Source organism: Centruroides vittatus, unplaced genomic scaffold, assembly GCF_030686945.1.
Source record: "Centruroides vittatus isolate TY-2023 unplaced genomic scaffold, ASM3068694v2 contig_484, whole genome shotgun sequence".
Taxonomy (NCBI): domain Eukaryota; kingdom Metazoa; phylum Arthropoda; class Arachnida; order Scorpiones; family Buthidae; genus Centruroides; species Centruroides vittatus.
This window is the reverse complement of record NW_027122274.1, coordinates 2,324,876-2,339,016: the sequence shown is the minus strand read 5'-3', so window position 1 is coordinate 2,339,016 and position 14,141 is coordinate 2,324,876. Positions and strand designations below refer to the sequence as shown.

Genomic DNA, 14,141 nt, shown 5'->3' with positions numbered 1-14,141 from the left:
CAATGAAATAACTTAATTGGATCTCATTATTTTAATAATTATAATAAAAAGTATTATTTCCCATTAGAAACAACTTATAATTTAAACTTTAAAATAATCTTGACCTTTAACCTAGACCATAAGGTCAAAGGTATATTTGGGTGTGAAATTTCCTGCTCTTTCCATTGCCGGGGTCAAAAAAATGTGTTCCCATTGAAAAAAACAGACTTGACCCTCAAATGACCTTGAAGGTCAAGGTCACTAATTGATTGGCCGTTCGAAACCCTACAATTTTTGTCTACATCTTTTTCCCAAAATAATGAGATCCAATTAAGTTATTTCATTGAAATAACCAACACCTTATAATTTCCAGCAACGATGTATTTAATGAAATAAAAACGTTTTCAACTATTAAAAATAGTCGAAAAACTCATAAGCCTAACTGCTTATTACGCCCTGTTATAGAGAAATACGGATTCCCTACTTTTGCGCTTGAGAAACAACTTGTTAACTTTAGCCGTCCAAGAATTCAATATTACCCATATGCTATTAATAACTCCGTTCAGCTGGTGGATAAGCTCAGAAACATTAACTTCGAAGACAATGAATTTATGACCGTAATGGATTTTAAATCCTTATTTCCGTCTATTAAATTACAGCCTTGTTTTTGCAAACTGAGAGACTTTCCCTTTTCCAACAAATAATGCAATGAGATATCACCAACACATATTAGAACTTGCACACTTAATATGTTACACTTCGTTTTTTGTTTTTGAAGGGAATACATATTTACAAGAAAGAGGGGTACCAATAGGGAGCCTGATGTCCCCGTTATTATGTGGACTAGTATTACGACATTTGGAAAGTAATGTGCTGCCCGTCTTCAAAAACGACATACTTTTATATCAAGATACATTGATGATGTTTTCATCCTTTGGAGCAATGTTAATAAAGCTCAATGTTTCCTTAGCAAAATTAATAACAACCCGCATGGTTTGACTCTATCTATGGAACACGAAAGTGACATTAACGTAAATTTTCTCAATCTGTCCGTTATTTGTAAATATGGTGAAATTTGAACAGATATTTATCGAAAGCCAAGCTACCTACCCATTATTATACCAAAGAATTCCTTTGACCCTAGGAATTTTAAACATGCAGCCTTTCGATCATAGATCAAGCAGGCCTACACGCATTCTACGAGTATGTTTGATACACATAGAGAACTAAATTACATTCGTACAATAGCTGTACAACAGGGATATCGAATAAGTGAAATTAATGCACTTATTGCTAAATTCTGTAATCAAACAAAAAGGCAGCCTACAACTATGAACCATGGACGAAAAGTAGTTCTCAACTATATTACTTTCCTACACACGATGATTAAAAAAATAGCCCACAAGAATAATTTAAGAATGATTTATCGATGTAATCCTACAATGTATAGAATTTTACAAAATGATAAGAAGAAAGAAAACCGAAACAATAGTACAGGGGTGTATTCTATTCCTTTAAGTGACCGCCGTTTTAATACAGATCTGGTTTATGTTGGAGCTACTATGAGGCTTTTGAAACAGAGACTTAAAGAGCATAAATATTCCATCACTAAAAACTTGGACAGTGCCGTTCTTGCAGCCTTCGCTAAGCATCAAGATATTAATGTTCATTGGGACAAAGCATCCATAATTAGGACCGCCACCAACAAACAAGTGCTTAAACATATTGAAAAACTTGAAATTTACAAGGCCCATATTGACAAGGGATGCATCAACCATAGAGATGCAGAAAGTTTATCCTCCACATGGAAATATTTTTACCACAGTGATTAATTTTCTTAATAGTTTATTTTAATTTATTTTTGTTTTTTACTTTCATTTTTATTTATTCTGTCTTTATTTTTCCTAGTGCACTACACGTTTGAATTATTTTCAAATTTTTAAACCGTTGTATGGCTTGCATTCTATTTTACATTCTTTTTGTTTTAAAGTTGTTTAACTGAAGAAGACTATTAAAAATAGTCGAAAACGTTATTATTTTATTAAATAATGTATTTAATAATTTGTTCAAGAACAACCTGACTGTCTTCAGGTTGTTCTTGAACATTGTTGCTGGAAATTCTAAGGTGTTGGTTATTTCAAGTATTTATATTCCAGTAAGTTGTTTGTTTTTGTTATTTCATTGTTTCAAGATAAAAAAAACTCACCCTGTATATATCCACACCTTACTTTTTCAGCAAATCTTTCAATGACACAACAAATGTTTGTGGATATATTCAATCCCATCTTCATATTTTGTGTGGCAATTTATTTTATTATTTTGTATAATCATTTGATGTATAAATATTTTAAATGCATAATGAAAATGGCTGTTTTTTCTTTTTCTATACAGTAATACCTCGGTTTTCGTTGACTTTGGTTTTCGCCAATTTTTTTCATGAAAAATATGTCTCGGTTTTTATCAATTGCCTCAGATTTCATCAGTGTGCCCAAATGATATCATTGCTAATTTTGCAAAAACAAAGGGTGACCCACGTGTTTTCCGGCTCAGTGTGACATTATTTCTCGTTGTGTGAGCATTACCCTGCAATGGTCCACTATTGACCAAAGTTTCCATTCCCTGAACACTGTGAGTTCGGTCATGGGTTTACGCTTTGCCAGGACAGGCTGGCCATGTGAAGTTTTCCAGGTTTTCTCCACGTCTGTAATTCCTGAATAGGGGCCAGTTACCCTTAAACAGACCTCCAAGAAGGCATTATTCCCCGCAATATGACCATCATAAACGCGTACTACTACTATTACATGACAATTACATCACACTTTACCATGATATAGGCTAGAAGCTCATGTCCAACTAGTTTCTACAAGACAAGACATTACCCTGTGTGTATAGCCAAACAATTCCATCTCTTTCCTTTAGATTAGTCTTTTATATTAATTTCTTATTGTATTTAACACTATATTAATTCTCTATAAAATGTGTTTTTGGTATGTATTTTGGAGTGTCTAGAATGAATTAATTGGATTTACATTGATTCATATGGAAATAATTGCTTTGATTTTCGTCAGTTTCAGATTTCGCCAATTGTTTTCGGATGGATTATCGACGAAATCCGAAGTATCACTGTATTTATCTAACAAGCAATTTAAACTTTTATAATGCTTGTTAACTAAATTTAAACATTCCATAGCCTAAGTTTAAATTGGTGGAATACTTTATTTTACTATATTCTGTAACTGACAGCTTTACATTTTATGATGTTTTCTTTAAAGCTTTAGAAGATTTGAATTTTCTTTAATTTAAATATGTGGACTATCTTCTATTTTTCAGTTTTGTTTGCTGTTTGTGATTTTTCATGTAAGATTGTCTTAAGATGGGCTTTGAATATGTTCAAAAACATTAGTATCTGTCATTAAAAAATTTGCTAAAGAATTAAGTTGTGGCAATATGTATGTTCACATTTAGATTGATATTTATTTTAGATCTGTAAAAATTTTTTAATAATTTTAAATATTTCATAAACAAATCAGTTAAACTGTTAAAAAGTGTTAGCAGTAAAGAAATATACCCTTGAAACTCCAGCAGCTCAGATTTATTTGGAACAAATGTTTTTAGCCATATTTAAAGACTGTCTTCAGGTTGTTCTTGATTGAACATCAAATACCTATACCTAAACGATTTTATATTGCTTTTAATATATAAGAAAACCAGCTTAATACAAAAGTGTTAGTTTGTTGTTGTTTTAAAATAAATCTTTATAATGTAATCAAAATCTAAGAGTTTCTTAAATTTTTGATTTGGAGAATTATTAGCTTTTGAGATTGTTTTTATATAAAATTTTCTTTGAATATAATTTAACTTAAACTTGAAAAGAGGCTAAAAAGAAAAAATTGATTTTTAAGAAACTGCATAAATTATTTTATATATAATGAGGATTTGTTTGAACAATAATAATAATAAACAAAAGCATTTAAAAATTAATTGCATTAGAAATAAGAGGAAACAGTGTCAATAATTTGAAATCTTGTAAACAAAGTTATTCAAGCGAATGTTATTTATAATCATTACTCTTCTCTCTCCCAAAAAAAACTTGTATGATTTTCTTCAACTTGCATAAAGAAATATTTTTCCCCCAATAAATTTAACTAATGCATATGCAAATTATCAATTTACCTTTTAAGGCATGTTATGATTTAATACTATTGTTTAACTTTTCAATTTGTGATTAAAAAAAAAAAAAACATTTAGTTACAAGTGATGTAGAAATATAAAGGAGTTAAAAGAAAGATTTTGTTTGAAAGACATTTGAATTTCTTTATTTTATTTAATAAGACCCAATTTAAATATCTATTTGTTTTCAAATAAAATTGTAATACATATCAAAAACTATACATGAATTTTCATTATTGAAATAAATCATTAAATCTTTATTTTGTACAATTGCAATAACAAAAGTCACATGAATTGGAGCAGAAGTATAAGATTAATTGTAGAGAAGTAAAAGCAAATTTAAATTTCTAATAAATGTGAAATACACTAAAAACTTAAAAAGCCTGTTTAATATTAAAAAATACAGTAATGTTTGATTTGAATAAATAAGTTTAAGTTCAATATAAGAAGATGATTGCTATTCTTTATGAACAACATGGTTGTTCTTCTCTGGTGGTAGCATGCACTTCTGTTTTTTGTTCTTTTTGTCCTAAGAGCACCAAGAAGTGAAGTCTTAAAAAAATTAAGCTAAAGGTAGATTTGTCTAAGCCCACAATGGGGCAGCTGGATAGTGAGGGACAGATTATTCCCTGAAAAATTTCTCCAGTTTTTTGGCCACCCAGATTCAATCTAAGGTTTCCTGGAGTAGTAGGCTGCCACTTTAACTGCCCTGGCCAGTGGCATACTTACAATCATTACTGAATGCTAGTGCTAATCTGTAATTTCATGTTTAGTCACATGTATGCAATTTTATGTTGATTTAAACAATGTGAGTTTGTGTGTTTATAACTTTTATTCTCCACTTTATGACAAAAAGGGATAAAATTTTCAATTTAGGTAAACAAAAATTCAGATAATCTGGAGTTTTGAGTTTGGTCCCATCAAATCCAGACAGACAAAAATATAAAGTAATTAATTAACAAGTTTCTACTGTATTTTGTTGATCTTTGATGAATGTGTTAAATGTTTTGAAGAAATAAAACTCTGATTTTAATTTGTTAAAACTTTCATTGATATTTGTAAATTAATATGGGAAAAGATACTTTGAAAAGTTAGCAATGAATATTTGAATTTTCTCAAAGAATGATGAATAAATGGCATTGATATGTCTGTCAGCAACATAGAGCAAATATGATATTGCCACCACACTGACAAATGGCAGGATAGTTTATTTAACCTGCATTATTTTGCTCAACTCAAAATGAGAGTAACCCATTAAACGACAATTAATCAGATCTATTTTGATAAAATAAAAATATAAAAGAATTGTTAATGGAAAAAGTCTTTAAAATAATGACTTGTAGGGAACTCTGTCTTAGTTACAATCATAGCATGCAGTTTGTATTTCTGCTTTAATGGTAAATTCTTCAAGCAGTCATTAGTTGCTGAAATTTATCAGAATTAATAGTCAAAGATTTAAGAAATAATGTACAATATGAAATATGTTTGTTTTAAATCTTTGTATTTGTATGCCAATATCAAGAATTGAAATGACAATGTATGTACTGAGCATTCAAGGAGAGCATTTAGATACTATATTTTAAAAATATATTTAATACAAAAAGATTTTCATAAGTAATTAAAATCTGTAATATTTATAATTTTTTGAAAAGAAACATAGATACAGGTATACCTCGCCTTACGTTGGTAATTGGTTCTAGGAGAGGTGACGTAAGTCGAATTTACTTATGTAGTTACGACGTAAGTCAAAACTACGGTGGAAAACGCCAATAATGAGCACTTAAAGACCACTAAATAAGACGACAACACAGAAACACAGATGTTTTCATGTTTCGTTCTCTAGGATTTATGATTATTATATTAACATTTACTGTAAATGTACATATTTTAATATGATTTTGTGTGTTTTTAACGCTTTTCTAGTGATATTACGACTTCAATATTTGTGGTGGATGGATGTAAAGTCGAATAAAATGACTTAAACTTGATTTTTATTTTTCCATATACTTTTTTGACAAACGATGTATAATTGAGAAAGACGTAACTCGAGGTATACCTGTACAAGCTTGAATTTAAATAAGGTGCCTAGTCTCAAGTTATGCATGTAACAAAGACTTGCTGAGAATGTTACTTCATGTGAAGTCATTCAGTGAGATCTTTCACTGAACAAATTTATGTATTGTGATACTCTCAACAGATTTGTGTTAAGATATTACCATCCTGAATATCAAGTTTCAAGAAAAGAGGAAGAGTGTAGAGATAACTAGGAATTTGGAGACATTTTTTAAATGTATTCATACAAATAAATTGAAGACGGGACAAGAACATGCTAACTGTCTCATTATTGGGCATTGTTGAATCGCTACACAAGGGCAGATATAATTTCTAGATTTGTGACCCATAACTTCTCATATATTAGAGTTCATAGGTCAGTCTGATTAATCAGTTGTAACATGTAGATACAGGACAAATTTGGAACTTAAGAGAAATTTTTCCAGAACTAAAGAAACAAGTTAACATGTTCTTGCCCCAAGGTCTTTGATTTGGTATTCTTTACATATATATGTATGAATTTTTTGAATAAAATTGCAGATATTTTACTATACACTTTTCATGTAAACCTTGTTTATATAATTTTCTATCTAAATACTTTGAGTTTTGAACAAAAGAAATTCTTTCCCATCTTGAATTTATTGGTATTTTTAAATATTGAAGAAAATGATACCAATAAATAATCTTTTACAGTTTAATACTTTTAAACTTTAGAGAAGTTTGTACATGCTGATACTATAAAATATTTATATGATGCATACAAAGCATACTAATCAGATTGCTTGCTCCTTGATTTGTCTGCCCTCCATTTCTTTTTTTCGAAGAGATTCAGTCAGCAGTGTAGACGGAAGGGTATCATCTAAGGCAATCTGTCTGCACAACTTCCTCTTAGTGCGAGGTGGAGATAAGTTTAAATCAATTGCCCTTCCTCTTTCTCCAGTTTCTATATTCATGTGTCGGCAGGGATTTTGGCTGTCACTACTGACGGAAGATTTTGACAATTTGAAAGTCGAAGTGGAAGATTCTGGTCGCATGCTAGATGATGATTCTCCCGAAGAACGTCTTAACAGTTTACGAGATTCTTGAAACCCATGTCGCTCCAAACCTCGCAGAGAAATTGCTGCCTGTTTCCAGCTGTCTGAACGGGAGGAGAAATTTTCACTGGATATACTTGAAGCATGTTTGTGTGTCGACACTGCATATGATTTTGGATTTGTGTGATGGTTAGAGTATATTCTTCTCCTGCATTTGGTTTGCTATCTTCATGGCATAAAAGCCAATTCTTGGCCCATATTTTCCAGTCTTTGGGCTCTTTTTTGATTTTCTTCATTGGTTTATCTGTCAGAGAGTTGGTGTTTGCTACTGTTTGATGATTAGAAAAATTAGAACTATGTTGGTACCTACCTATACCTCTAGTTACACGTGATTCTTCAATTCTCTTGCATATCCATATACAGTCTTTCTTGAATTGTTTAGTAAATATAGCATATAAGAAGGGATTGGCACAACTATTCAAAGGTAATACAAAAATGGCAAACACTTTGGCTTCTTCAGTGGAGATCAGTTGAAGACCAGATATAGCTGACAAAGAGAAGAAAGCAATAGGTGCCCAACAAAGAAAATCTGTAAAAACTAAAAGAGCCATTCTCTTTGCAATCCTGTATTCATTGGAGTTCCAAGCCTGAGATCCACGAATGGAACAATACATTTTCAGATAGCAAGCCATCAAGATTAAAAATGAAACTCCATTTGCCATTATCAGGAACACAATATATGCTATTGATAGATGTGTATCTGCTTCAAATGGTAAACAAATGGCAAACTTTTTATAATCGCTGATACCTACCAAGGGTAACACTGACATGGAAAGAGCAAAAATCCATCCTATTGCCATAATGTAGCCAGCATGTCTAAGACTCAGACGTTTGTTAAGATGCATTGCATTAGTGATAGCATATTTTCGCTCAAGAGTAATAACAGATAAAGTGTATACAGATAATTCACTACTGAGAACCCCTAGAAATCCTGCAATTTGACATCCAGCTGAAGTTTGCCATAAAATGGCATGCATCTGTAATTACAAAATAGAGTCTTAACAATATTTTAGTTCTTAAAATCTAAATAAAAAGTATTAATTTTTAAAATAATATAAAAGTAAAATACCTTGAATTCACCTAATGTAGAAGCATCTACTACCGCAAGAATGCCGAGATAAATGCCCATAAAAAAATCAGCAATTGCTAAATTGCAAACTAAGAATCTAGGCACATCCATTCTGCTTCTTCCAAAAAGGAGAACAGTTACCACAGTTCCATTTCCCAACATAGCTAGAAGGAAAACTACCCAAACTCCGCAACGAAGAGTCCACCAACCAAACAGGTCTTCGCAAGGTAGAAAAGGACCTAGACAAAATTTATTAATAAAAATATTTTTGAGCTTACATTTCAGTGTAATATAATTATTCACTATTTACCAGGTACAGGCAAGCATTGTAAAGGTTGATTTAAATTTTCTTCAGAATTTAGGACAAATTTATAATCATGATAATATTCTTCATATTGTAGCATGTCATCCGCATACTCTTTAGCTAGATTATTCCAGAACTGGCTGGATAACTTCCCACTTATATTTGCTAAAATAAATAAACTTTATTTTTCAAAAAAGTAGGGCAGGCTCTCTAAAAAAGAGAAAAATACGTACCATATGCAGACCAAAAATTGCTTGCATTAGACAACCATAGAGAATCATCGATATCATCTTTAGCTAACCACAATATACTTTCTTTGAGAGATGATAGAGGAGGAGGAGCCACACTGACCGAATGAAGAAAGGCACAACAGTGATAGGAGTAGGATAATGCCAGATTATGTACTTTGGGAAAAGCTTGAGGAGAAGGAAACTCTTTGAGATTAGGATTATTAAAGGTCTTCAGTTGACGGATATTCTTTAATCCTCGAGTAGGCAATTTGGGAAAGTAATTATTCCCCAGATTCCTGTCAAGACGAAGCGAATTAATGCAATTGGCACGGGTAAAACAATATAAAATTTGTAACCAAACTTACAAATCTCTTAGTTCTTTTAGAGGAACAAAAGCCTCCGGATGAATTTCGATGATTTTATTATCCATCAGATTACTGTAGATGAATAGAATTACAATAATGTCGAAATTAGAGAGTGAGAAAAGTAAAATTAACTTACAGAACTTGAAGATTTTCTAATCCCAAGAAGGATTGTCCACCAATAGATTTGAGAAGATTGTGACTAAGAAATAAATCGACGAGTTTGGACTGGTAAAGGAAATGGGAATTCGGAAGTAATTTGATATGATTATATCTCACATCACTGAAATAAAAATTATAGTTTTGCAAATTACATTGGACGAATGGTGAAAGTTTAGAGAGAGAGGAGGAAACTCACAGTAAACGCAACCCCAAACAATGATCAAGTTTCGGTAGGACATTCAGGCGATTGGACTGTAGATTACTGAAATAAGGTGACACGTTATTTATAGATTGTGACTCAAATAATATATAAATTAAAAGGCAACTTACAGGCTCTTCAATTTTGGGGTTTTCTGACATAAATCATCAGGTACAAATTCGAGTAATCCTCTGTCCAATCGAATGTGCTCGAGAGAAGGCAACACGCTGATATTAGGAAAACGGCGTAACCGATAGGCTTTCGATACGATACTAATAAAAAATCATCAGTTTTATACTCTGTTTAGAATATTAAAGTAAAAATAAATAACTTACAGTTGTTTCAAGTGGAAAAGCTGGCGGAAAGTACAGTTTTCAATGGGATTGTCGGAAACATCTATGAGGAATAGGTTAGGAGTAGAAACGAAAGTATCTGCTCCTATCTGATCGATATGATTATGAGTGGCTGTGCTACAGAAAAACAAGTTCGTACCGTTTAATGTTTAACAATTTAAACTACAAAACAATGAGATCACTTCGAAAACGGTCGCATGCCGTCTGTGACGTCACTACAAAAAGCCGTTCTTTACGTTCATTTTCAAAAAATTTACACTTCAATCGCATTTAGCATGAATGCTTTAAATATATTATCTCGACAGGTGGACGCATGATTTTTAATAATAGATTTTTGTTATTTAATATATAAAATCAAATTCTAAATTCATTTTCAAACTTTTTTTCTTTTGTAAAGATTGAACTGAAAGCAGAAATTACACATTTACTATTAATTCATAGCTTGAATGAAGAAGCACGAGTTTAATATTGATTCAATCGATGCTGTTTGTAACGGGACACGACATTGTTGCGTGGTGAAACTTTTATGTATCGTTTTATTAAATGGCAAACCATTGGAGACTGGGAGAATGGAAACACGTCACGAATCGATTTTTCCCCCTCGAATTAAAGATCTGTAGTCTTTGCGTGCGTGTATCTTAGTAATAAGTAGAATAACGTGTTACGACGTGTATTCGTCTCCATTTCTCTTCATTGATTAAGCTCCAAACTGGTACGGATGTTTAAATTAGTACATATTATTAGTCTAGCCACGTGCTTCGTTACGTTTGGAATTTGATTTTAAAACAAAAATTATATTGATTTCATTTTTAAATATTTAAATTATTTATTTTAAGAATGATAATTATGGATGAGATCTTAAGTGAAGAACACTTTCGTCGCATATCAGCAAGTGTGATTTAATAAATAAACACGTGCGACTGGATTAATTTAGAGTATTTTCGGCCTACGTGTGAATAAAAATATTCAATTAAATTCATTCAACTTGCAGAATAATTAAATTCTCGTGGCATGCGTTTGTTGACGTCAATAGCCAGCGTATTTCCATTTTCTAAAGTGGTCTCGTTTTCCCGTTTTAAAACGGGCAAGCACTCATTCAAATTAGGAAAGACGAGAACGACTTACAATTCTCTCAGAAAAGGCAAGTTGGTCAACGGTTGCGGTAGTTCTTTCAGTGAATTATGATTGAGATTTCTGGAAAAAAGAAAACAAAAAGAATTAATGTTTGAATATTGAGAAGACATCGTTCCATACATAATTTACACGGGAATACGCGATTTAGTAGTGTTTGTGTTGCTACACGATTTATATCGATGATGGCCGACACCCACACGTTCGAATACGAATTCGAGCATGTGGATGCTGCCGTGTCTTCGCATCTCGATGCAGACGAATTTCTAGAAATGCTGTTAAAGCAACGCACGTACTGTCTCGTGATTTCGGTCACTGCTCCTCTACACAACCAATCGATACTAACGACTGTCCGTCATTGACTGGCTAAAGAAAACACTGACGATTCTTAATTAAACAAGCGAAGATCCTCTGTAATATCGGAATAGGGCAACGAAACGATATCCTTAAATAAGGAGAAGTAAGGCAAACACGGGTCGATCGATATCCACAATGGAGAGAGAACACAGATTTTTTTAAACAAAACTGCGGATTTCTGAGTGGGATGTTGAAAGCGGACAAATAAGATAAAGGTTATTAAATTGGGGTACACGTAGGAGGATGAAGAGCGAATCATTTGTGGGCGGATGTTATGAAGAAAATAACGTAACACCCCCGCCCATTCATAACTGAATAGCTAGCGTTTAGATTTAAAGATTATAAATCGGGATTAAAGAAAAATAATCTCTGTCTTAACGCAAAACGAACGGCGCGATTGGTCGAAATTGGGTTTTTTTTCGTACCGCGCCATTCATTGATGATCGTTAATCGCGATCGCGTACGCGATTAATTATTGGTTAAATTATCAATGAGGGAGATGGCGGAGCAAAGTGAAGATGAGATTACTCACAGCAGTAGAGCGGTCTCTGGCACGTCTTCTGGAACGATGGATAGGGAAGAGCGGGAGCAATCGACGGAATCTTCACCATTTTTTCGACTACATACGCATTGCTTTGGACAGGTGGAAGTGATGTTGCCAGTTACCTGGATCCAAACAAGTGTTAGCCAGTGAGCAGCCGCTATCAGTCGCAGGTTGTTGTCGGTAGGTGTCATGTCGAGTTCGTTCGGTCCGTTCTAAGAGCGTTTTCCACCCGCGATGTCGATTTCCGTCTTTCGCCGCTAGGTGGTCTGGGTCGACGTCACGCCGTTTAATTTTAATAAATTCTAATCCGTTCGGGTGACGTCACGTCCAATCTCGGTGGATAAAGGTCAGAGTTCACTCGTTTAACCGATGAATGTCGGGCGTTTAATTTTCTTATTTCTTTTAGACGTGATCTTTCAGCCCGATTTTAATTAAATTTTAAGTGGGAAAATTAATTTATAATTTGGAACGGCGTTAAAAAGTTTTTAGGTTTTGGTCCCGTTTAGCGAAAACGCCGTCCGAAATTAGCCGTAGGCATTACTTTAAAAACTAATTATTAATTTTTGTTAATTAAAAAAAAATGTAGCGTTGATTTTAGGCCTCTCGTGCAAAATAGAATGTGAAAATTTCGAATTTTTCCGAAAAGTAAATATTTTTATAACAACAGATGGCAGCATTGTAAAACACTATTTTCTACCCCATTAGATTTACATCCAATGCAATTTCAGTAGTGACCAAAACAAATCCTAGATGGCGACACTAGTAAAATAAAAAGTTTTAATCACCAGTTATATAAATAACGTAATTGAAAGTTGAAATTATTTTTATAAAAATTTAAACCGAGATTTGATAATTAATAAAAATCGTTGAAAAATCACAATAATTAAAGAATTTAAATTACTCAAAACAAACAAAAAATAAATTAAATAAAAAAATCGCCATATTGAAAAATCAATTATGATTTACATGGCTTCTAATTTTATATCTCCTGACATATTTATGCAAATTATGCCCTGATTACTTATATATTAGAAACAAATATATGAAGTATACTATTATATTTTATATCGGAATCGGCGTTATTTTACATCACTAAATCGACTAATTCGTACCTATTTTCCAGCGAAAAACACCAGAAAACATCCAAAATATACATTAATAGTATAATATTATATTATATACACGCATAGTTAACAGTTAAATTATATTTTGAAGCGTAACCACGTGTAATTGATACACTATCCCAGACTATATTCAGTTATAGCGGTGCACCTTCAATTATGTGGTATATGCCGAACGTAACTAGAGTAGAGCGTTAGGTACAGACGTAGTAAGAAATCAATATTAAAAAACGTGTATGATGTGTATTATGATTAAGTTTAAAACTGTATAATGTTTATGCATTAGTTGACTTAATTTGCATCCTTATATAGGGTCTACATACAAAAATATAAGATTACACACTACACAAGATAAGCTCTCTTATACCTGTTATATATAAAACGTGGAATTTGTGTTTAAATTAATTGGTAAAAAGTTTTAATATAATTATTTAATATATTTGTCGATTATAATTATTAAAATTAAAAATAAATTACGAATTTTAACTTGAAAAATTACATATGTACAAATTTAACTTTAAAAAAAAAGAGAGATTCTATGTTACAGATTTAAGCGTATTGCCATCTTTCCTCAATCTTTTTATGGTAAAAATCATTTATAAATACTCAAAATGGCGAAATATCAATAAATAAATAAATTTATAAATCTCTTGAAATCTTAGTATATGTTTTTTTAAAGATTTTAGATCGTTTTCTTTAGGATAAATTAAGTCTCTAGTTCGTCATTACGCGTATAAAAGCTATAACACTCGAGATTTTTATTAATTATTTTGAGTTAATTGATGCTTTTTATAAGGTTCCGAAGTAATTTTTTATGTATAAAAATATATTTTTTAACTGAAAATGCTCTCCGGAAGGAAGTAAAGTAAGTGCATTTTGTTTTATATTCGATAATAAATTTCCAGATGAAGAATGAATATTGTTATTCTGATATATAGTCCAAACGGTTCGGCGTTTCCGCATAGAAATCTTAATGTAGGGCACACGTTTTGTTTTTTAAATATACTTTCTGCG

The 14,141-nt window shown here is 31.9% G+C and overlaps 2 protein-coding genes across 2 annotated transcripts; one reads left to right on the top strand and one right to left on the bottom strand.

The window, feature by feature from the left end:
• The first annotated feature begins 1,184 nt into the window (after positions 1–1,184).
• Positions 1,185–1,811, top strand: LOC136977951 (uncharacterized). Its single transcript, XM_067273566.1, has one exon. It carries the CDS (start codon positions 1,185–1,187, stop codon positions 1,809–1,811), a length of 627 nt encoding a protein of 208 aa, XP_067129667.1.
• Positions 1,812–6,898: 5,087 nt separating this feature from the next.
• Positions 6,899–12,529, bottom strand: LOC136978019 (follicle-stimulating hormone receptor-like). The gene is given in 12 exon segments (XM_067273659.1): positions 6,899–7,388; positions 7,391–8,272; positions 8,365–8,603; positions 8,675–8,833; positions 8,902–9,194; positions 9,264–9,335; positions 9,400–9,543; positions 9,619–9,684; positions 9,753–9,893; positions 9,957–10,091; positions 11,100–11,168; positions 11,995–12,529. Coding segments are annotated over 12 exon segments (2,817 nt in total). The 5' UTR covers positions 12,198–12,529; the 3' UTR covers positions 6,899–6,974.
• Between the last annotated feature and the right edge of the window lie 1,612 nt (positions 12,530–14,141).